General features: G+C 41.7%; 1 protein-coding gene across 2 annotated transcripts in view; it reads left to right on the plus strand.

Annotated features, from left to right (window-relative positions):
- LOC146809211 (putative methyltransferase DDB_G0268948) overlaps positions 1–24,934 on the plus strand; it is a 469,094-nt gene that overhangs the window by 386,830 nt on the left and 57,330 nt on the right. For both annotated transcript variants that reach the window (XM_085616031.1, XM_085616030.1), the window contains exon 7: positions 21,515–21,652. In XM_085616031.1, the coding sequence (XP_085472157.1) occupies positions 21,515–21,652 (138 nt within the window). The remainder of the gene's footprint in view (positions 1–21,514; positions 21,653–24,934) is intronic.

Here is a 24,934-nt window from a genome sequence, read left to right on the forward strand (position 1 = left end):
AAAGTGTCAATTTAGAGTTATTAAGCAAACATTCAATTACTACCCACTGGCCCCATTGGTCTACAGACTTTCTAAGAAGCCTGACATCTTTCCTCCGAGTAAGAATTGCCACCCCCCGAGTTCGAGAGCCCTGTGTGGTATGCACCAACAGTTTGGACCTGAGCTGTTCCATTACGCGAGCTCTGCTACCCTCTATATGTGTTTCTTGAACAAATAGAAAATCTGCACGTAAAGATTTCAACCAAATTGCTGCCTTATTCCTCTTATTCTGGTCATTGAGCCCACAGATGTTCACTGTCAAAATCCACAGATTCATGTTTTAAGATTTCTTAATTCCTTACGGTAAACCCATTTTACTGCTAGTCTCTTGCACCCTGCCTTACCATTCATGCTCATTGTATGAGCCGCCTGAAATAACCTGGCCAGACCATCTTGAATCCAGTTAGGCTGCCCCTTTATTAGCTTTGCAAATTGAAACACCTTGACCTGTGCTGAGCTCACACCACCCCCTACAAAAAAGAACCCAGATCTCCCCCCACCCCCTCAGCTCCCTTACAGGCAATTAGGTCAAGCATGATCTAAATATGACCGAGAAGACTCCCGCCCAGACAGCGCCAGTGCTCTCCCCCCCGAGTGACCCCAAGAACAGCCACTTCAAATACTTCGAGACCCCAAAGAAAACATCCTTAAATCAAACCAACAGATAGTGATAAGCCCCGCCCCCAGCCCCTCAGTTTTAGCAAGAAAATAAGCTTAATAGTAAGCAACACATTTCATTACTTCATTTAACGTTGCCCCCAAGCCCTACCACATTTTTAGTCAATTGATTATTAACCAAACTAGGTTTCCTATGAATTTATACATTTATCAGATTAGGGAGTACTTTTATCATCTAGGAGAACACATCAGTACTTCGCCTGTATCACCCTTTTCCCTTTCAGCTACGTTGGCCAAGGCCCTCACCCCTCGTGATTCGGTTAGATCCGTGAGAAACTCTTGGGCTTTTATCTCCGAAAAAAACATTCTAACCCTGCCCTTATGGATAACCTTGAGCTGTGCAGGAAAAAGCAAAAAGGCATCGCAACCCGCCCCTTGGAATGGGGAAATCAGCTGGCGTAGCCTCCATCTCTGCTCGACCGCTGTGTGGCAAAAGTCTGGCCGAGCAAAGAAGGTATGCCCCTCTGCTGTTCTTTTTGAGTCCGGTCTGGCTCGGTCTATAATTGCCTTTCTTAGCAAGATATTAGCAATGAAAATCAGTATTGCTCTGGGTCGGTCTCCCTGACTTTTGGAATGAGTTTTCCTGAACATTGGGAAGCAATGTGCCCGCTGCACTTCCATCTCCCAGTTCCAATGGGCCAAGTCTGGAAAAGCAGCCTTCAATAGCTTCACGACAAAGGCCAGAATGTTCTCCCCCTCCACATTTTCCTCAAGGTCCAGCAGCCGGACATTATTTCGGCACTACCGGTTCTCGAAATCCTCGAGTTTCCAGTCCACATCCCGTGAATGTTTTTCCTGAGCAGCTTTGAATATATGCATTTTCTCAACCTCCTCCTCCACGGCAACAGTTTGTGCTTCTACATGGGTTATCCGTTTGGACATGTCAGAACATAGCTTATTTGTCTTGCAAATTGCCCCTTGAAGCTTCTTAGTAGAGAGTTGCGACCTCTTACTCTCCTGCCGGGCCTCACCCTGCATTTGTTTAAGAGTTGTATACAGTAGCTGCAGTGTCGGAGGTGGAGGTGGAGGTGCACTGCCAGAATCGTTGGATCTGCCTGTGCCTATGTCTCCAACGAGCCCGCTACCAGAGCAGGCTGTCAAAGTTGATGCGGAATAGTCCCATTCAAGCCGTCTGCTAGTTGAGTCCGAAGACCTTTTGTCCTGGCCCGGCGCCTAGAAGACTGGCTGTGATGCCGCTTCTGCGTAACTGGGGACTCTTCTCCAGAGACACTCTCCTGTGATGATTCCTGCTCACTAATCTGGGATGTGTCAGAGTCATCATTCAATGAAAAAAACGTATCTACCTCCGGTGAGAGCAAAGGAGCACTCAACCAGGTGAAGCCAGGCCCTTGGTTGTCCAGCTCACAGGAGGTGCTGCTCATATGTCCAGGCTCGATATCAGACGGTTCCACATTGGGATAAATCTGAGCGGATATACACAAGTTACCATGGGTTATCTGGGGGAGTGGAACCACAGCCTCAGCCTCAGCCTCAGCCTCACCTTCTGCTTTGTGTCACCGATTGGAATATTGTTGTGAAAGCCGCTTACATCCTAATTTATCGCCTCACCATTGCCCCAGCTGTTATTATGGGGCTCACCGCACAGGTCCTTATCGAAGGGTTCTCCCCCTCCAATATCAGCATTGAATGCAGTCCATCCGCCCCATCGCCCACAGGTTGCCTCATTTTATTTAACTCTGTGTCCAGCTCAGTATTATCAGTGTTATTACCCCTCTGGGGCAGAAGATCAGAAGAAAAACTACCGGACCCAGAATGCACCTGTAGATAGTAGAGAGAACCGTCTTGTGTGTAGTCTGAGCCGGATCACCCGCCTGTGATGCAGCTTCGGCTCCCGGGGATACAGTCAAAGCAGGGGGACAAGCTGGTAAGCTCATATTGCTCCCAGGGACTGCCGCGGTCATGCTTAACATCCCAAATGCCTCCATTATCGATGGCTGGCGCAGAGCACCCTCACTAGCATTAGCCGTAAACTTGTCCCACCTGCTACACCGGCTACACCAACATCAGCCACTCTGCCGTCCTCACCTTTCTTTTTGGGACCGCCACGCCGTGTCTGTCCTTGATTTGTCCCAGAGTCCACTACCAGTCCCCCCGGTTGCTCTCTCATCTGTTTTTTCCTACCTTTGGCCCCTCCCGGTGCCTCTTTCAGATCTTTATTCACAGCACCTTGCTCTTTCAAATGTTTTGTCGTTTTTGGTGCCATTTTCATCCACAACTGCAGCCAGCGTCGGAGAAGCAGACTAACGCGCTGCACGATCAGTGAGAGCAGCGGCGGGAACTGAGCGCTGCTGTGGGACCTCCCGCAAGGACTGTGGCGGTAACGCAGGTAATCCAGCGAGAGAGCCCGGTTCCTTAGGCTTTCATTAGAGCAAGAACCGGGAAGCTCAAGGCTCAGCGGGAGACTCGATGGGAGCGAAGTCGGAGCAGGATCAGCGTTGCATATCCTTTAGAGTTTAATCGCAATTTCCAGAGGGGAGCTCGCAAGGGAGAGGAAGGTCAGCGGTGCATTCCATGGCGTCAGTCAGCGGCCATCTTGCCCCAACGACAGGAGCATTTTCATTTTTGAATTTTAGGGAAATTGTTTGAAGTTTGTTTCACAATGCAATGTTGGTCTTTAATTTTAGTTTGCATGCTGAACATTTTGGGAGATGAAGGAAGTGTAACATGACCTAAGCTTTTCTTTTTACCTCTATTGATCATTCGCCGCATTCTTCTATTGGATTTAATGAGGCCAATATTCATAATGAGCGTGCTCGGCCCTGCCAGGTCCCCTGTGGCTGCTCTTAGGACCTGATGATGAAAGGACACGTGTACTCACCTGCCTTAATGGTTCTCTCAGCTGAGTACACTAGCACAGGCCAGTCTCCTGGCTTTATCTTTAGCCGAAATTCCCTTGGCTGTTGAGGTAATGGCAGACTGTGACAACCCGCTGTGAAAAGGGCCTTCTTCCTCTTGTGTGTGGTTTCCCATATTGCTAAGAATATTGGAAAATCTGTTGGAGTCATAACCCAGGAGCATGGATGGGATGCAAAGAAAAAGAAAACTTCCTTTCTTCCTCCTCTCCTCTCCTCTCCTCACCTCTCCTCACCTTTCCTTACTTCTCCTCACCATACCCCACGTCTCCTCTCCACTCCTTTCTTTGCTTCTCTCTCTCATTGAGCCCCAATGTTGCCTGCTGCAATTGGAGGATCACATGAAATAGCTCCTCCAATACGTTGCATCTGTTAAAGGAATTGTGCTTCATGGCGTTGTTACAGGTGTGGTAAGAGAAAATAATGCCACTCTCTATCCTGAGTCTGCGGCCAACAATGTTTTCTATTTCTTTTTTTGTTCCAGCCTCATTACACTCATGGTACTGGGAAAAAAAACATAAAGAGGGTAATTTGTTGTAGGACATGTTGTAATGTTTGCCTTTTATAAGTGAATAATGGCATCTGCACTTGAAAGGCCATACCTACTCTCCTATACGGGATTGTTTAACCATTTATTAAGTTAAAAAAGCCCCCAAAAACTCTTCTTGAGAACCAGTGGTCGAATTGTGGGGGATCTGAGAGGCATGATGTTCTCATACTTTTTAATTTTTAGAAAAACAGTTTCCCTACTTTTCGTCCACACACAGGACAAGCACATTATATAACATCACCCATTAATGTCTACAGTTTAAATACTTGATACCACAGGGGTGTATTGTTTACCCAACACACGTATGACTTGGCTAGGGTCTCAGAGAGATAAAAACACCTTGTTACGGGCAGAATGAGTTGGCTCAACACTCTGTAGAGTTTACACAAAAAAAGAGGGTAGAGTTTATTAGATGGGTGACAAAGCTGGAAAACTGTGATACTGGCTTGCAAATAGGCAACACATACTTAGAGGAGGCTTTTTGATACAGGCAGTGAATTATACTACAAATGAATTTTCTTTACACTATTAGAGCATGTTAAGTTTATAAAGTACCCCCAGTCCCAGAAAGAGGGAATCCTATTGTGGGTGGGTGACCCTGTAACAGGCACCCTCTCCGCAGCAGAACCAGACAAGTTAGACCTCCCCATTTCAGAAGAGTAAGTTCAACAGGCCATTATTGCAAGGGCCTCTGACATGATCCCTAACCCTAATGACATTCCATTAACATTCTTTAAAAACCATTTCTCACTTCTAATTTCACATTTAGAGACCTTCTATAAGTAAGCTTATGGAAAATCACTGTTATGTTATTTTATACGTATTTGTAAAGCACACTAATACCCATGACTATATCCTGGCGCTGAGCAGGTGCTTGTGCCTGGCCCTGCCCGTGATAGACAGGTTAATTGAAAAGCCAGATCTTCAGCCAGATCTTTAGCTACTAGTAGTATTTAGAAAGAGAGGAGGAGGCTCTGATGTGTGGTGGAAGGTCATTCCATACTTTAGGAGCAATGTAAAATAAGACCTTTCCACTGGATCTGGTTTTGTGTATCGCAGGATGTGTGCGAGTATTTTCGGGACTGGCAAAAGGATTTTGTCTCGGTAGGTGAGGCCTTAGTTTTGTATCGCCTCAGTGCTGTTTCACCAGAGAGAGGCAATACTAACAGTTATTCTCAAGCCAGGCAGGGCTCTAGATAGGAGTACATTGTATTGTCCTATTTCACTGATCAATAGTACTATAATAAAATACTTGGTAAGATGAAGGCCACTTGGTTAGTCAAAGTGATTCGCTCTCAGATATATGAAAATCAAAATGGCTTCATGCCTAATAAGAGACCCAGGTTTTGAGTAAAGTGTCTCCACGTCATTCTGCTTGCATGGAAGCATAGCATGCTCTCACTGATTGACATAGAAATGACCCTTTGAACCTGTGCACTGGATCTTTATGCTGCAAGCTCTTCACAAAATGCAGTTTGCATCATTCTTCATTAGATTTATTGGGAACAGGTTAGATTTAAAGTTGTGCTCCCCTCCTCATTTCCCATTGAGAGAGGCACCTTGCAATACTTTGTACACTCTCCCTGTTGTTTGCCGTGCTGGGTGAACCCTTGAAGGCTTTGATTCCTCAAGACGCCCGGGTGTTGGAATTCAGGTAGAGATGGCAGTGAGGATAGGATAGTCCTATATGCTGATGATATGCTTCTGTTTGTTTCACAAGCCAATACAACAATTCTACACCTCATTCAAATTTCTAATATTTATGGAAATATATAAGGACTCAGGCTGAAGTGGAACACATTTTTCCTTGTACAGGATAGGGGGAACCTGATATATGGTTGCAAAAAAAACAGGCTTTGGGTGGCATGCGACTTTTTCCTTCAACTGGGTGTGGTTGTACCACAATCCTAGAAGAGATACTGGAAGTGTAATATACTTTGTCTTCTCACAAAGGTTAAATCTGAACAAAAAACCTAGGAACCCGTTCCCTCTTCAACATAAATCTATACTATTGGGCTTCCTATATAGTGCCCAATAATGACTGGCTTTTAAAGGGTGCCCATCAAATATAATACAACTGGACTTAATTGATAAATATGTAATAATAAACCTTCTTTACAGTAGGGCCATATCTTAAACCCTGCCACCTGTATCCATACTTCCAATCCTATTTTGGCAAGCAACCCTCGAGCACAATAAATAGCAAAATATAAACACTAAAGCAATAACCCTTTTGCATGGTACGTGGTTAATGCATACAGTAGGTGTAGGAAACTAGGTTACTGGTTGAGGGAGGAGAAACTCTATTTAAGCAGCCACCACAACTCTTGTCAGGGTGAAACACAAGCAGCCCCTAAATATAACCTGGTTAACCCTCTGGTAGCTTGGCACAAAAGCAGTAAGGATTAACTTAGAGGCAATTCAAAAGCATTTTTCAGCAATTCAAATGTGAAAAAAGTGAAAACACAAGACCACAAAAGCAATTTAAATAAATAGAATAAAACTGGAGATAGACAATTTTAAATACTTAAGAGGAAACAGTGCTTAGCAGCACAACATGCCAACTGTGGTTATCTAGCGCTGGTTAAGTACAGGGTTCAAGTTAGACCCACTGAACAGTGCACCTTAAATCAGGGTTGAAAATTGTTGTGAGGTCCCATGCAGAGGATGCGCCATGCAGCTGTGGTTCTTATGAGCAGTGGGGTTGAGATGCAGGGGCCTGCAATGAGTTATGTCACACAGTGGTGGTTATGATGAGGTGCAGGGCTTGCATGTGAGGTCCTGCACCGTAATGCATTGCACACCAGCATTTCTGATGTGTGTATGTGTGTGTATGTGTATGTGTATGTGTCTTGTAAAGCGCACTGCTGCCCTGAGGCGTCGTGGCGCTGTAGACCGCTGGGGATGACCTGAGGGGCTACAATGGGAGGTTCTATGTCACGATGCATCAGGCTCCAGCTGTTCTCATGAGCCGCTGGGCAGCAGTGTGATGTCCTGTGTCAATAATGCATCACCCAGCAGCAGTTCCAAGGAGCTTGGGACAATGTGTCAGGCTGCATGTGTTCTGCTAGGACCACCGCAGTACTGGTAGAACACCTTGAGCCTACTTCAAAAGGTCCAGGACTGAAGTGATACCAGCTGGGGGGCAAGACACATTACCGTGAGAATTCAGGTGCTAGGTTCAAAGTGATTGGAGCCTTTTCTGCCCCTGAGACTCTGAGACCCTATTCAGGGGTATGGTCCAGCTAGCTCATTTAGTCACTCTGGTGGTCCTTGGTTGAATATCAAGGTCCAGTCTTGGGCATCAAAAGGCCAGACCAGTAATCAATATGACCAACATGAAGAATGAACCATTTCTATCCCAGACCCATAAGTTAAATGTCTCTATGAATTTCTCACAGAATACTTCCACAAAATATAGAAACTTTCTTTACTTGCAACATCTGCTGAAGACGTGAGGCATCATATATAGACTGTTGTAACATCTATACTACTCACCATGGAAAGCAATCCCAAAGAGATTGATGACTGACTACCTGGAGAATTTCTTGGAATTGTTGGAATCATCTGCAATGGACACAGAGCTTCATAGGGAAAGACTATAGATTGTCACTTAAGGCTGAGTGGACCTTGACTTATTTACTGACCGGACCAGGAGACAGACAACTCTAGATCCTACTTGAAGGCTTAAGCATCCATAACTAGGTAAGAGTGTCTCAAGATTCTCTAGCTTGACTCCTATCTTACGTTGATTTGATGCCACCTTCCCCTCTTAACAAATCTTGTCGAACCACAATAATTAGATTGAAAATGACAAGGGCACTCCAGGTGGACTGTCCAGCAGCAGCTAATTTCTATGTGCAGAGATTGAATGCATAGATCAATACTCTTTGATGCATATCAGTGGGGATAGATGATGGGAGAACAGTTATGCAATGGTGTTAGTGGAGAAAATAAACCTGAGTGAACTTCCTTGATGAGTCACTTGGAAAGCTGCAATGAGTGTGGTTGCCATTGACACGACGTGACAGGCCATGAGAGGCTGTCCTGCTTGTACGAAATTAGCATTAAAGTATATAAGAAGTATTTCCACATTTTCCCCCTTTCTCTTCCTCCCTGTTTCAGCCTCCCACACTGCCTCCAGATTTCTCAATAAGTGTTGATAGAGTTTAGGGGTGGGAATATTCTGTGAATATCAAAGTCCACCCACAGAATTGGTGAAGAACATGGATTTCAACCTGCGCCTTAAAACACATCCCAAACCGTCTTGCCTGGGTCCACGCTAGAGCAGGTCCTTTGAGTATTTAGGCATCACTCTGAATGACAAGTTAGAATGGGCACCCCTACATCTCGAAACAAAGAATTAAAATAGAGCAACATGTTGGTGGGTGGTCCACTGGTGCTTCTTTTTTAAACCAGTCATACCAGTGGTGCAGAAATAAACTCATCAAGTACTGGGCAAGACTTTTTACAGTGTCAAGCTCTGAGGACATGAGGCCTTATAACCCCCTAGAAATCGTTGAGAATAGGTTCCTGAAGCAAGTGGCTGGGCCTTCCAGTTAGTATCCCCCTGGCTCCGTTAAGGTTAGATTTAGGGCTCAGGCCAATCTTAGATAGAATTGCAGTTAGACCATTACGGTTTTCAAGAAAAGTAGGGGCTGTTCCTGAACTGTTCCACTACCGCTCTGGCCTTGAAGAGATACGTCCAAGGGCTGGCAATGTTCCCAGGAATAAATATGTTAGAGATAAACTGTTAAGCATGGAGCTAATAAAACTCTGGGAAGAACCAAGGGGGACTGGTTTATTAACTAGCAAATTGGAACTTAAGTGGCACTTCAGGGAACTCAAATCTGTTACGTGCCTGTCGAACCTGGCCTCAGGTACTTACAAAACCGAGCTTTTCTCAGAATAAATCAAATCAAATCTGGCTAGGAAGTTGTAATTGGACGTCCAGTTTAGGCATGAGTCACGACCATTTAGAATAATCACGTCAAAATGGGTGAGTTCAGATAGACTGCCTGAGGCATTCTGCCCATCAAATGGCCTTAGCATAGAAATAGTGGCTCAATCCCAGTTCTTTTGTATTAGGTATAGAAGGGCCAGAGCCATATGGATTATACCAACCGGTAGGCACATGAGAACCACATAGTGCATGGAGGCCAGCTGAATTTTATAAAACCGACACTAGCAAGCACAGAGGTTTTGAAGTCTCTAGGTTTCTATTTGCCATGTGGCGCATGAGGAGGGATTTATTTTTATGTGATGTAAGGCCGTTAGTAGGACCTCGCTTGGAATAATGTTTGGGTCGATGCTCCAAAAAACCTTTAAGTCTAATCTCTTAGCACGCTGGGTGCTCTGGTGCCTTGCATAGAATTGATGGATTTAGTATTCGGCTGCTGAAAATCAAGGCTTTTCCCTTATTGTGCAGTAGTTCTTTGAATATATGGATAATATTTTATTGATAGTTTTTAACTAATTTTAATGTATTGATAAGACATTTGTAGTGTCATGTAGTTCCTAAAAATACATAGGATCTTGAATGTTTAGACAACATAAACTATGGAATTGTTGCCCAGATTGATTCCAGACACCCCCAAAGAATATGTTAGCCTTTAGACCTGCTAACTCACAGTCCCACCATAAGCCCCCTAACCTTACCAAGGAGCGAATAGTTTCTGGCAACTATCAAACATGACAACCCTTGATCCTTCAGGGATCGTGGAAACAGTACACTACTTTTCCCTCAGTCAATTGTGCCCACTTAGTCTCGAAGAGATACACAGACTAAACAATGGGGACATTTTCAATAAGCATTTATTGAACCAATGACATTCTAGTATAAAGCATGTTGCTGCAACAATCATTGGACTGAAGCAAATGTATAAGATTACAAGCACCAACAGATTAAATAAAAGGTAGAATTCTACCATGGTAGTAAAATAATGAATATATGCAGGCATATAGATAGATTACATTAATCAAGCATACTTCAAATATGCAACTTCCTAAGTTTTCCTAAGTGTACCTAGCTTGTATGTGAGTGTTAAGAGCCAAGAATCCTCTGGTAAGGAGCCAATCTCATTACCTTATGGGAGAGAACGAAGTACCCCATCTTGGTCTTGAGTTGGACACCTTGCAAGAGGTGTCAGACCACTGTGTGTTGTGACATCGTCAGGCTGTAACCTCAGTGTGTAGTGTCAGCGTGGAATATTCTCCCCTGACTATCTGGTGTTGGTATGATTCTTTTATACCAAAAAGATAGCCTTAGGGTTCCTTACACAATCGATATGTTGTGAGTACGATTATGTCAATAAGCATAAATCAATGCCTGCAATTATGCAAAGTAGTTCTTTCGCCCTATGATGAAGATGACCATCACTTTTATACAGAGTATGTTAATCCTGTCATGTGTCGTCACATAACTGGGTTAAAGGTCAGTGCAGGAACCTTTTTGCAGAGCAAGGTAGAACAAATGTAGGTACAATGTTGAGTAGTTACTTAGGTTTAGATTGGGGTACATTACAGTATACTATTTTATTGTGTATGTATATTGCATACAGTTATAGCAATGTCATATCTTAATGTTGTTTTTTTTTTTAAATGCATGGTTTTTTTATGGCCTACAGCCAGAATAAAGAGTATAACTAACCCGATGAAACATTTTGCACAATAATATAGCATGAAATTTCACTTCAAGTAATTGCATGTAATTTCATATAAGTGAAAGCAAACTAAAATAATTTGCACGCACCTAAACAGAGAAGTTATGAAGTTTTTCAGTCTGCACCATCATGTTTCTATGATGCCATGGGCCATATACTATATTTAATATGTAGCATAAAAAATAAGAAACAGTTCCAATCTAGTTCACTGATAGAATAGCGATGGTAAAAATATAGCTGTTAAAAATATATAAATAAAAATATAGACTGCAAAACTATCGACTCCCATACATACACAGGTAAGTACAAAAATATTGAATGAAAAATGTCAATGTAAAAATCATCAATTTAAATATATATATGAGATAAGTAAAATATATTAAATATTAATGTTAACAAAATACATTTAAATTTAATATACATGTTGACAAAATATTAAAAATAAATTTAATTATAAAAATTAACATAAACATAACAATGTATACATATATATTTACTTTAAAATAATTAATACACTTTTATCTTTAATGTATTTTAAAATGTCACAATTATATAAAATAATATATATATATATATATATATATTACATTTTTTAAAATATAAAAAAATTCTAGAATAAATTAAAACATTCAAATATGAAAAAAATAATTAAACTTAAATTGCCCAATACAATCAGTGCAACAGTAGGAAAAGTGTTGGATAGCTAAATATTTAAATGTACTATTCCAACTCCAGGGAGTGCAACAGTAGGGAAAGTGTTGGATAGCAGCGTGGCAAAAATAACTATTCCCATTCCAAAGAGTGGAACAGTAGGGAAAATTTTGTATAGCTGAGGGGTAAAAATTTGTATTTCTACCAGACTGAATGCAACAGAGGGATGAATTACGGATTGGTTAAAAAGAGTGCAACAGTAGGGAAAGTGTTGGTTAGCAGAGGGGTAAAAATGACTATTCCCACTCCAGTGAGTGCAACAGTAGGGACATTGTTGGATAGCATAGGGGTAAAAATAACTATTCATCACTCCGGTGAGTGCAACAGTAGGGACCGTGTTGGATAGCGGAGGGGTAAAAATTACTATTCCCACCAGTAGGGAAAGTGCAGGAAAGCAGGGAGATAAAAATTACTATTCCCACTCCAGTGAGTGCAACAGTAGGGAAATTTCTGGATAGCATAGGGTTAAAAATGACTATTCCAACTCCAGTGAGTGCAACAGTAGGGAAAGTGTTGGATAGCGGAGGGGTAAAAATTACTATTCCCACTCCAGTGAGTGCAGCAGTAGAAAAAGTGCTGGATTGCGGACAGGTAAAAATTGCTATTCCAACTCCAGTGAATGCAACGCAAGTTAAAGTGTTGGATAGCGGAGGGGTAACATTTACTATTCCCACTCCAGTGAGAGCAATAGTAGGAAGAGTGCTGGATAACAAAGGGGCACAAATTACTATTGCAACTCCAAAGAGTGCAACAGAAGGAAAATGTTGGGTAGCGGAGGGATAAAAATTAGTAATCCTACTCCAGAGAGTGCATCGGTAGGGAAAGTGTTGGATAGGTGAGAGGTAAAAATTACTATTCCAACTGCAGTGAGTATAACAGAAGGGAAAGTTCAGGAAAGCGAAGGGTTAAAAATTACTATTCCAATTCCAGTGAGTGCGACGGTAGGGAAAGTGCTGGATACCAAAGGGGTAAAAATTACTTTTCCCACTCCAGTGAATGCAACCGTAGGGAAAGTGTTGTATAGCAGAGCAAAACAATATACTATTCATACTCCAAAGGGTGCAACAGTACGGAAAACGTTGGATAGCTGAGGGGGACAAATAACTATTCCCACTCCAATAAGTGAAACAGTAGGGAAAGTGCAGGAAAGCGGCGAGATAACAATTACTATTCCCACTCTAGTTAATGCAACAGTAGGGAAAGTGCTTGATAGCGGAGGGGTAAAAATTACTATTCTAACTCCAGTGAGTGCAACAGTAGGGAGAGTGTTGGACAGCGCAGGGTTCAAAATTACTATTCCCACTCCAGTGAGTGCAATAGTAGGGAAAGTGTTGGATAGAAGAGGGGTAAAAATTACTATTTCCCCTCCAGTGAGTGCAACAGTAGAGAAAGTGTTGGATAGCCGAGATAAAATTTACTATTCCCACTCCAGTGAGAGCAACAGTAGGGAAAGTGATGATTAGCAAGGGGGAAAATTTACTATTCCCACTCCAAAGAGTGCAACAGTAGGGAAAATGTTGGATAGCTGAGGGGTAAAAATTGTATTTCCACTCCACTGAATGCAACAGTAGGATAAGTGTTGGATGACGGAGGGGTAAAATGTACTATTCCAACTCCAGTGAGTGCAAAAGTTGGGAAAGTGTTGGATAGCAGGTTGGTAAAAACTACTATTCCTTTCCAGTGAGTGCAATAGTAGGGAAACTGTTGGATAGCGGAAGGGTAAAAAATGCTATTTCCACTCCAGTGAGTGCAACAGTAGAGAAAGTGCTGCATAGCGGAGAGGTAACAATTACTGTTCTAACTCCAGTGAGTGCAACAGTAGGGTAAGTGTTGGATAGCGGAAGGGTGACATTTACTATTCCCACTCCAGTGAGAGCAACAGTAGAGAAATTGTTGGATAGCAGAGGGGTCAAATATTGTATTCCCACTCCTGTGAGTACATCAGTAGGGGAAGTATTGAATAGTGGAGAGGTAAAAACTACTATTCTCACTCCAGAAAGTGCATCAGTAGGGAAAGTGTTGGATAGGGGAGAGGTAACAATTACTGTTCCAACTCCAGTTAGTGCAACAGTAGGGTAAGTGTTGGATAGCGGAAGAGTGACATTTACTATTCCCACTCCAGTGAGAGCAACAGTAGGGAAAGTGTTGGATAGCAGAGGGGTCAAATGTTTTATTCCCACTCCTGTGAGTACATCAATAGGGGAAGTGTTGAATAGCGGAGAGGTAAAAACTACTATTCTCACTCCAGAAAGTGCATCAGTAGGGAAAGTGTTGGATAGGGGATAGGTAAAAATTTACTATTCCGAATGCAGTGAGTGCAACAGTTGGGAAAGTGCAAGAAATCATAGGGGTAAAAATTACTATTCCAACTCCAGTGAGTGCAACAGAAGGGAAAGTGCTGGATAGCGAAGGGGTAAACATTACTTTTCCCACTCCAGTGAATTCAGCTGTAGGGAAAGTGTTGGATAGCGGAGAAAGACAAATAACTATTCACACTGCAAAGGGTACAACAGTAGAGAAAATGTTGGATAGTTGAGGGGTAAAAATTCATATTTCCACTCCGCTGAATGCAGCAGTAGGATAGGTGTTGGATAGCGGAGAGGTAAAAATTACTTTTCCCGCGCCACTGAGTGCAAGAGTAGGGAAAGTGCATGAGTAGGGAAAGTGCTGGATAGCAGAGGGGTAAAAATTACTATTCCAACTCCAGTGAGGGCAACAATAGGGAAAGTGTTGGATAGAGGCGGGGGAAAATTTACTATTCCAACACCAGTGAGAGCAAAAGTAAGGAAAGTGTTGGATAGCAGATTGGCAAACATTACTATTCCCACAACAAAAAGTGTAACGGAGGGGTTAAATATTTTATAACCACTCCAGTGAGTACAACAGTAGGGGAAGTGTTGGATAGCGGAGAGGTAAAAATTATTATTCTCACTCCAGAGAGTGCATCAGTAGGGAAAGTGTTGGATAGGAGAGAGGTAAAAATTACTATTCTGACTGCAGTGAGTGCAACAATTTGGAATGTGCTCGATAATGAAGGGGTAAAAATTACTTTTCCCACTCCATTGAATGCAACGGTAGGGCAAGTGTTGGATAGGGAAGAAAAACAAATTACTATTCACACTCCAAAGGGTACAACAGTAGGGAAATGTTGGATAGCTGACGGGTACATTTTTTTATTTCCACTCCACTAAATATAACAGCAGGATAAGTGTTGGATAGCGGAAAGGTAATAATGACTATTTCCACTCTACTGAGTGCAAGAGTAGGGAAAGTGCTGGATAGCGGAGGGGTAAAAATTACTATTCCAACTCCAGTGAGTGCAACAGTAGGGAAAGTGTTGGATAGTGGAGGGGTGAAAATAACTATTCTCACTACAGAGAGTGCAACAATAGGGACAGTGTGGGATAGTGGAGGGGTAAAAATTACTATTTCCACTCTATTGAGTGCAACAGTAGAGAAAGTGCTGGATAGCGGAGAGGTAAAAATTACTATTCCAACTCCAGTGAGTTCAACAGTAGGGTAAGTGTTGGATAGCGGAAGAGTGACATTTACTATTCCCACTCCAGTGAGAGCAACAGTAGGGAAAGTGTTGGATAGCAGAGGGGTCAAATATTTTATTCCCACTCCTGTGAGTACATCAGTAGGGGAAGTGTTGAATAGCGGAGAGGTTAAAACTGTTATTCTCACTCCAGAGAGTGCATCAGTAGGGAAAGTGTTGGATAGGGGAGAGGTAAAAACTACTATTCCGACTGCAGTGAGTGCAACAGTTGGGAAAGTGCAAGAAAGCATAGGGGTAAAAATGACTATTCCAACTCCAGTGAGTGCAACAGAAGGGAAAGTGCTGGATAGCGAAGGAGTAAAAACTACTTTTCCCACTCCAGTGAATTCAGCTGTAGGGAAAGTGTTGAATAGCGGAGAAAGACAAATAACTATTCACACTGCAAAGGGTGCAACAGTAGAGAAACTGTTGGATAGCTGAGGGGTAAAAATTCATATTTCCACTCCGCTGAATGCAGCAGTAGGATAAGTGTTAGATAGCGGAGAGGTAAAAATTACTTTTCCCGCGCCACTGAGAGCAAGAGTAGGGAAAGTGCATATGTAGGGAAAGTGCTGGATAGCAGAGGGGTAAAAATTACTATTCCAACTCCAGTGAGGGCAACAATAGGGAAAGTGTTGGATAGAGGCGGGGGAAAATTTACTATTCCCACACCAGTGAGAGCAAAAGTAAGGAAAGTGTTGGATAGCAGATTGGCAAACATTACTATTGCCACAACAAAAAGTGTAATGGAGGGGTAAAGTATTTTATAACCACTCCAGTGATTACAACAGTAGGGGAAGTGTTGGATAGCGGAGAGGTAAAAATTATTATTCTCACTCCAGAGAGTGCATCAGTAGGGAAAGTGTTGGATAGGAGAGAGGTAAAAATTACTATTCTGACTGCAGTGAGTGCAACAATTTGGAATGTCCTCGATAGTGAAGGGGTAAAAATTACTTTTCCCACTCCATTGAATGCAACGGTAGGGCAAGTGTTGGATAGGGGAGAAAAACAAATTACTATTCACACTCCAAATGGTACAACAGTAGGGAAATGTTGGATAGCTGACGGGTAAAAATTTGTATTTCCACTCCACTTAATATAACAGAAGGATAAGTGTTGGATAGCGGAAATGTAATAATGACTATTTCCACTCCACTGTGTGCAAGAGTAGAGAAAGTGCTGGATAGCGGAGGCGTAAATATTACTATTCCAACTCCAGTGAGTGCAACAGGAGGGAAAGTGTTGGATAGTTGAGGGGTGAAAATAACTATTCTCACTACAGAGAGTGCAACAATAGGGACAGTGTTGGATAGCGGAGGGGTAAAAATTACTATTTCCACTCTATTTAGTGCAACAGTAGAGAAAGTGCTGGATAGTGGAGAGGTAAAAATTACTAATCCAACTCCAGTGAGTGCAACAGTAGGGAAAGTGTTGGATAGCGGAGGAGAAATATTTATTATTCCCACTCCTGTGAGAGCAACAGTAAGGAAAGTGTTGGATGTCAGAGGGGAAACATTACTATTCCCACAACAAAAAGTGTAACAGTGGGGAAAATATTGGCCAGCTGAGGTGTAAAAGTTAGTATTCCCACTCCACTGAATTCAAGAGTAGGATAAGTGTTGGATAGCGGAGGGGTAAAATATTTTTTTACCACTCCAGTGAGTACAACAGTAGGGAAATTGTTGGATAGCGGAGAGGTAAAAATTACTATTCTGACTGCAGTGAGTGCAACAGTAGGGAAAGTGCAGGAAAGAAGAGGGGTAAAAATTACTATTTCAACTTCAGTGAGTGCAACAGTAGGGAAAGTGCTGAATAGTGAAGGGGTAAAAATTACTTTCCCCACTCCAGTGAATGCAACGGTAGGAAAAGTGTTGGATAGCGGAGAAAAACAAATTACTATACACACTCCAAAGGGCACAACAGTAGGGAAAATATTGGATAGCTGAGGGATAAAAATTTGTATTTCCATCCCACTGAATACAACAGTAGGATAAGTGTTGGATAGCAGAGAGGTAAACATTACTATTCGCACTCCACTGAGTGCAAAAGTAGGGTAAGTACTGGATAGCGGAGGGGTAAAAATTACTATTCCCACTCCAAAGAGTGCAATAGTAGGAAAGTGTTGGATAGCGGAGGGGTTACAACTAGTATTCCCACTCCACTGAATTCAAGATTAGGATAAGTATTGTATTGCAGAGGGTTAAAAATTAATATTCCCACTCCAGAGAGTGCAACAGTAAGGAAAGTGTTGGATAGCGGAGAGGTAAAGATTACTATTCCGACTACCAGTGAGTGTAACAGTAGGGACAGTGTTGGATAGAGGAGGGGTAAAAATTACTAATGCCACTCCAGTGAGTTCAACAATAGGGACAGTGTTGGATAGTGGAGGGGTAAAAATGTATTTTCCATCTCCAGTGAATGCAACAGTTTTGGATAGTGAAGGGGCAAACATTACTAATCCCACTTCAACAAGTGTAACAATAGGAAAAATATTGGATAGCTGAGGGGCAAAAATCAGTATTACCACTCCCCTGAATGCAACAGTAGGATACATGTTGGGTAATGGAGGGGTAAAGAACATGTATTATCACCCCAGTGAGTGCATCAGTAGGGAAAGTGTTAGTTAGCGGAGGGGTAAAATAAGTATTCCCACTCCAGTGAGTGCAACATGAGGGACAGAGTTGGATAGCAGAGTTGTAAAAATTACTATTACGAATCCAGTGAGTGCAACAGTAGGGTAAGTGTTGGACAGTGGAGGGGTAACAATTACTATTCCCTCTCCAGTAACAGTAGGGAAAGTCTTGGAAATAGGAGTGGTAAAAAATACAATTCCCACTCCAGTGAGTGCAATAGTTTGGAAAGTGCTTTATAGCGAAGTGGTAAAAGTTTATATTCCCACTCCTGTGAATGTAATAGTAGTAAAAGTGTTTTGATAGCGGAAAAAAAAAGTTACTATTCACACTCCTAAGAGTGCAACAGTAGGGAAAATATTGGCTAGCTGATGGGCAAAAATAAATGAGTATTTCCACTACCCTGAATGCAACAGTATGATATGTTTTGGGTAATGGAGGGGTAAAGAACATTTATTTTTACCCCAGTGAGTGCATCAGTAGTTAAAGTGTTGGTTAGCGGAGGGGTAAAAATAACTATTCCCACTCCAGTGAGTGGAACAGTGGGGACAGAGTTGGATTGCGGAGGAGTAAAAAGTATTATTACCAATCCAGTGAGTGCAACAGTAGGGCAAGTGTTGGACAGTGGAGGGGTAAACATTTCTATTCCGATTCCAGTGACTGCAGCAGTAGGTAAAGTGTTCGATAGCAGGGAGGTAACATTTACTATTCCCACTCGAGTGAGTAAAACAGTAGGGAAAATGTTGGATAGCGTAGGGGTAAAAATTTGGATTCCCACTTAACTGTATTCAAGAGTAGGATAAGTGTTGGATAGCGGAGGGGTAAAACACTTTATTCCCACTCCAGTGAGTGCAACAGTGGGCAAAGTGTTGAATAGCGTAGAAGTTAAAGTAACTAGTCCCACTCGAGAGAATGCAATAGTTGGGAAAGTGTTGGATAGCGGAATGGTAAAAATTACTTTTCGAACTCCAGTGAGTGCAACAGTAGGGAAAGTGCAGGATAGCAGAGAGATCACAATTACTATTCCCACTCCAGTGAGTGCAACAGTAGAGAAAGTGTTGGACAGTGAAGGGGCAAAAGTTACTATTCCCACTCCAGTGAGTGCAACATTAGAGAAAGTGTTGGATAGCGGAGGAGTAAAATTACTATTCCCACTCCAGTAGGAGAAACAGTGGGGACATTTTTGGATAGCGGAGGGGTAAAAATGACTATTCCCACTCCAGTGAGTGCAACATTTTAACATAATTAATAATGAATTAAACAAATTATTAATAAAAAACTAATAAACATTAATATACTACAAATACTTTACCACTATAATTTATCCAACACACACACATACATTAAACTATAATATAATAAAACACAATGAAAACTTATTTTAAAATTAAAAACTATTATTATTAGCAACTAATTAATTAAATTATTAAAGTGTATTTAACAACCACCTTTTACCCCATTAAAAGTTAAAACAACACACACAAAAATAAACAATTACCCAAAATAAATATCAAATAAACATTAATTAACAACTGTATATAATTAATTAAACACACATTATTTCCCACCCTTTACTCCAATAAACACCACAACACACACCTAAAATTAATTACGTAATTACGAAAATTACGAAAATTAATAGCCAATGAATTAATTAAAATTAATTAACAACCAATTATCAATTCATAAATTAAAAATAAATTACTTCCCACTCTTTATACATATAAACACCACAACACACACCTAAAGTTAATTACCCAATTACCATAATTCATTACCAATCAATTAATTAAAATGATTTAACAACCAATTATTAATTAATTATTATTTAATTAATTTACACATTTAATACTATAACATCTCATTTAAACAAATATTAATGAATAAAAATTGATCAATAATTGTCCTATAATTAAAATACTTCCCACCCTATTCCCTTTAAAATCCACAACCTGCTACGCAACTAAAAACGCAAACTTCAAATAATACATTTAATATAATTAAATTACACAAAACTGAATAGTTTTTCAAATTTCTTCTTTATTGCAATGATGTTGTCATATCCACAGCCAACGCGTTTCGCCCAAACATGGGCTTCTTCAGGGCAACGAAACTAGCCGTTGAACTTAGTGGCGCAGAAATGTTCAAATACAGCAATGCAGAAAGTTCACGATATGCAAGAGTCAAATTTTAATGATACGGCCAGTTGAAAAACGTAGACGATGGAAATTGATTCAAAACAACAGTATTTCAAAGACGTCCAAGCTTAGTGCGTAGAGAGCGTGATATCAAATCAGTTAACTGGAGTCGTCAGTGTAGTCGCGAGGCACCGTCGTGTAGGATCGGTAATCGTGAACTTTCTGCATTGCTGTATTTGAACATTTCTGCGCCACTAAGTTCAACGGCTAGTTTCGTTGCCCTGAAGAAGCCCATGTTTGGGCGAAACGCGTTGGCTGTGGATATGACAACATCATTGCAATAAAGAAGAAATTTGAAAAACTATTCAGTTTTGTGTATACTATGACAACTCTGTAATATTACACTGTATTAGCCACTTCACTCTCGCGTTGCCTCTCATATTCTGTGTTCATTAATATTGTTTATGGTCTTCTGAGCGGCTGGCCATTTGAGGTGGGCAACGCACGTATTACTCATATGTGACTTGTTCAGGCAGTGCGAATGTGCGTACACCCAGCTGCTTACTTCTCATATGTCCAAATATAATTAAATTACTTCAAACCCTATTCCTTTATAAACCCACAACCCGCTGCGTAAAAAATAATTAACTACTAAAAATGTAACACATATATTAAAAATACAAACAATTCTTATTAAAATAAATATACATCACATACATATAAAATTTATATACTAAAATACATAACAATAACACACAACAATATTTTTACCAACTATATTTTTGTAACAACATTAAACACTTCCATATTTTTAAAATTGATATTACTTACCTTAAGTTGATATTCTTGACCACGATATTCTTGCTGTTGATATATCTGACCCACGATATTAATGACTCGATATTTGTGCAACTTGATATTTTGTACTCAATATACGTCCTCTGCGCCTTCCACTCTAGTACTTCTTCAATCATTAAGTGCACTCAGGACCCTATTTATGTAGGAGTTGTGCTGCCTTTGCATCACACAATAGCACCCTGAGCTATGCAACTCTTACATTTGATTTATCCAGCCATCAGGGCCACCTTGCGTGGCCGTGCGTGGCTTGATAAATTAAGAGTGAAGCAATGCAGTGTAAATTGCTGCATTGTGTTACTCTGCCCAGGGAGGCATTCAGAAGTGGAGCGTAGTTGTTTCCACGCATCCAAACACGGATTTAGGTGCATTTCCATATTTACCATCAGTGGTAATCCTGGGAATAGACCTGAAAATGTGTTGAAATGCTAGACCTACCCAGGTGAGGTGTAACGATGAAAAATATCCTTATTTCTTCTCATTAATTCTTCTTTCTGTATACGATGACATTTCCTCAGAGGATTGTTTTGAGCAGGAAGGTATCCCTGCGAATAACTTCTTGCACAAATTCAATCCTGCTTACTACACAGGTACCCTTGCATTTTGGTTCAAAAGTGCCTGCATTAGTGCTAGGCAGCACATTGAGCAACAGCACTGGGATGCTGTAGGAATGCGCCATATATTCTTACGTATGGTGCATTCTTTCCCATCTCCCAGCACAGCAAGGTGACTTGCTGTGCTGCATGATCATTTCATAAATATACCCTTTACTTCTTCAAAAAAAACAGGAGTAAGTCAGTTGGTGGTAAAAGTTTATAGACTGTAATATTTGTTTTACAGGGTTACAAGAATCTTGCTGAAGTATTTCATATCCATCACTGAATTGCTGGGGTACGTTGAAACACTGTTCATGTTCCAAACATTCTTAAGGAGGGATCCAAAAGCAGCAAACGTGTTTCTGGAAAAACTAAAAGAAAGGTAAAAAACAACCAACTTTATATTTTAAGTTATGTTGCAAGTCTTTTGAACAAGCCTTTTGAAGACGTATTACTTGGTACCATTATTACAGGATAGACATATTTACATTTGATTTGTACCATTCTGCAAGCTTGACTGGAATAAATGTATCTTGCTACTACACTTGTGGAGAAAAAAAAGCACATCCCTTACATGACTCAGAGTTCCCGGTTCTTGGCCACTATTCCATAAGAATGGTTTTATTATTCTGAATTTTTTTGTTTTATATTATTAGACCACTTCTCTGCATTATGAGTCTGTAATGATCCTCTTATGGACAGTTCCTAATCCATTTCGATCTCTGGTCCTCATTGCCAGTATCCATAGTTTGTGTTACCAGTTGATATTGTAACTCTTTGGTAGAGTCAGATAAAAACATACCATTACGGGTTGACCCCTTAGGGTTGTCTGAAAAATATTCAGTAATTGGAAGAACTTCAGCTGATATGCATGCCCTATTCTTAGTTGCATTTCAATCATAGACAACAGCTATTTTAGGAAATGGAGTCCCAGGGGAACACTGACTTCATTTATCTTGTGATGTAGCCACACTATAGTGCCGATTCCGATCCGGGTCGGAAAGCACTCTGACCGAGCCAGATCCGGAGTGTTTTCCGACCGAGCCGGAGTCCTGCAGTCTGACCGAACGAGTACGATTCGGCCATATGCTGCCAGACTCGGTTCGTCGGACTTCCATAGAAGCCAATGGGAGCCGGTCGTGCAACGTGTACATGGGCTCCCATTGACTGAATGGGTATGTCTTGCGAAAGGGTGCCCCCTACAGTGGGTACGCATCGGTGCCATCCGCACCGTACATGCCTGTGTTGGGGGGACCCTTGGGTCTCCCCCTGTGTCCGAGTCGTAGGTCTACGGATGACAGGGGGACCGACGCATCCTCCATAGGCAACCACCCGGACGTTTTGCGAGCCAGACACTCCAGCTTGCACAGGCTATTTGATGCGTGCATCGTACTGGCTTGGTCGTAAATCGAATCCATTGCACGCCACGGTTAGCTTCTGACCGAGACGTACGGAGTGGTTAGGACCCAGGAACGACTCGGTCAGTGAATTTCACGTAGCTCGCATCGTACTTGCTCACTTGTACAGCTGTACGAGTCGGGCGGAAAACACGCGTACGGCTCATAGTTTTTCCAGCCGAATCGCGTTCGGTGCCCTTCCGACCCAGATCGGAATCAGCCCCTATGTAGCCCAAGTTACATACCTTTTTCCTATATTGCAGGCCCACGCTACTATGTATACACTAATAATACAGCTTTAAACACTAACACATGTTTGCTTTATCGTACGATAACATTTTTTATACAGGAAGTAAGTAGTCTTTATTGATAGATCAATTAAAATCTTTTCCATTTACATGGTCGAGCAATCAATGAAGTATAAAAGCACATAAAATACCAAATTACATATTTAGGCAATCAAAGATCGAAGGGATAAGAACCTCATTCGCTCTTCAGTAGAGGACTAAAATCCAAAGATCTGACGAACGGTCCTGGGGGATAAAGTACATAGTGCTTTGTGCGTTAATAAAGTGGCACCAACCGGTCCAAGTGGGAGAATAAGAGAGTGAGAGTAAGGAGCAGGATTAAGAGAATAGAGTGTTATACTCCTCAATTTTACTGGAGCGCCCCCTTAGCAGGAAACTCCAGTGTTGTGGCACCAACCAGTCCAGGTGAGGCTAAAAAGATGTAAGTATAAAAGCCGGACCAGGAGAATAAAGTGCTGTGCTATTCCAGCTTCTTAATAGTGGTTAGAGTGCAATGAGAATTGTACTGAAGAGACCCTCAGGTAGTGAATCAGGTGCAAGGAGCAAGCCAAGTCAGGTGCTATGCTCTTCCAGTTCAATAAGGAGCCTCACAGCCTTGCATGATAGTTGCACTGGGTCCCTGCTAAGTAAGGCTAGTTCAGCTGGGTGGCAAAACCTGATTTGCAAAGATTTTAAGGATGGACTTAGAAGGTTTTGCCTGTTGGTAGCATAGTGGGGAAGACACACAGTAAGTAAAGCATTGTTTAGTTAGGATATTTGCAAAGACGGCCCTGAGTGGTAGTCCAAGACTGAATCCAAGGGGGTGAAAAGTCCTTTGACGGAAAGACACCAAGGTGGATGAGCATCAGATCATGTTTCTTGGCCTCAGAGAAAGGGGAAGACAGGGAGGGCTAGGGTCACCAAGCCCCACACGATGACATGACAGCCTTGTCTGTGACTTGTGATAAAAGCTTGTCTGCTCTGTTTGTGATTTGTTTGAAGGTGCTGTTTTCCATGGAGTTATATCCAGCTTCTAACTGTAGCACTGAGATTGCCTGCTGTAATGTAGGCAAATCTTTACTAAGGCCCTGTTCCTGACTGGGGCCTGGTGATGCAGACCAAAGTTGAGCTTAATTTGTTCTTGTGAGAAGTGCTGTGGAATTGTGCACAGATTTTTAAAGAGGCTCGATTGTAGGGTAGTTAAGTTTGCTACATCTTTCCCTTTGAGCAGTTCTGACCCATAGGATTTCAAGGCATGAATTGTGCACCCACAACATGAAGGAGATGATGTGTTTTGTTATTTTATGTCTTTTGGTATAGAATTTAAAGTACCTTGGGTTTCCTAAAATTATGGCCCAGCCGTAGGCCAATTGGTGGTTTGCTGAGTAGGACTATATTGTCTGTTTTTTGCTGTCATCTAATTTGTTCTTTGCCTTTCCTGGAAGGATCATTCAGCACATTTTCAAGGTGACTATCAAGAATGCCTGTATAGATGTTGAATAGATAGGGTGCTAAAACGCACCCCCATTTCTTGGGCAATGTTGGTGTTGATTTTTTGAGCGGTTCTGGAACTGTGGACTTGATTTGTACCCAATTGTTGGAGTGGATGTTGATGATTGCATCCAGCTGTTTCACTGGCATCACCCACGAAGACATTTTTTCCTACACCCGAGACCACTGAACTTTGTCAAAAACTACCTTTAGGTCGATTAAGATGGTATAGAGCTTGCTGGATTTAGGGTTTGCTTGATTGGCCAGTAGGGTAACCGCCACTGCCACAGGTCATTTGGTGAGCTCATTCCTGCTCTTAAGCCTGTCTAAGGTTTTGAAGTTATGTTTGATCAGGTGGCCCTGTCCTCTAGATCTATGGGCATGTTGGAAGCATGGATCTTGGCTTCTACATTGATCACAGTGATTAGTTTGCTCACCAGATTTATTTATTAGCGATACAATGCTGCCTTGCCAGAATGGTATTTGTTG

The sequence above is a fragment of the Triturus cristatus genome, chromosome 7 (genome assembly GCF_964204655.1).
Source record: "Triturus cristatus chromosome 7, aTriCri1.1, whole genome shotgun sequence".
Taxonomy (NCBI): Eukaryota; Metazoa; Chordata; class Amphibia; order Caudata; family Salamandridae; genus Triturus; species Triturus cristatus.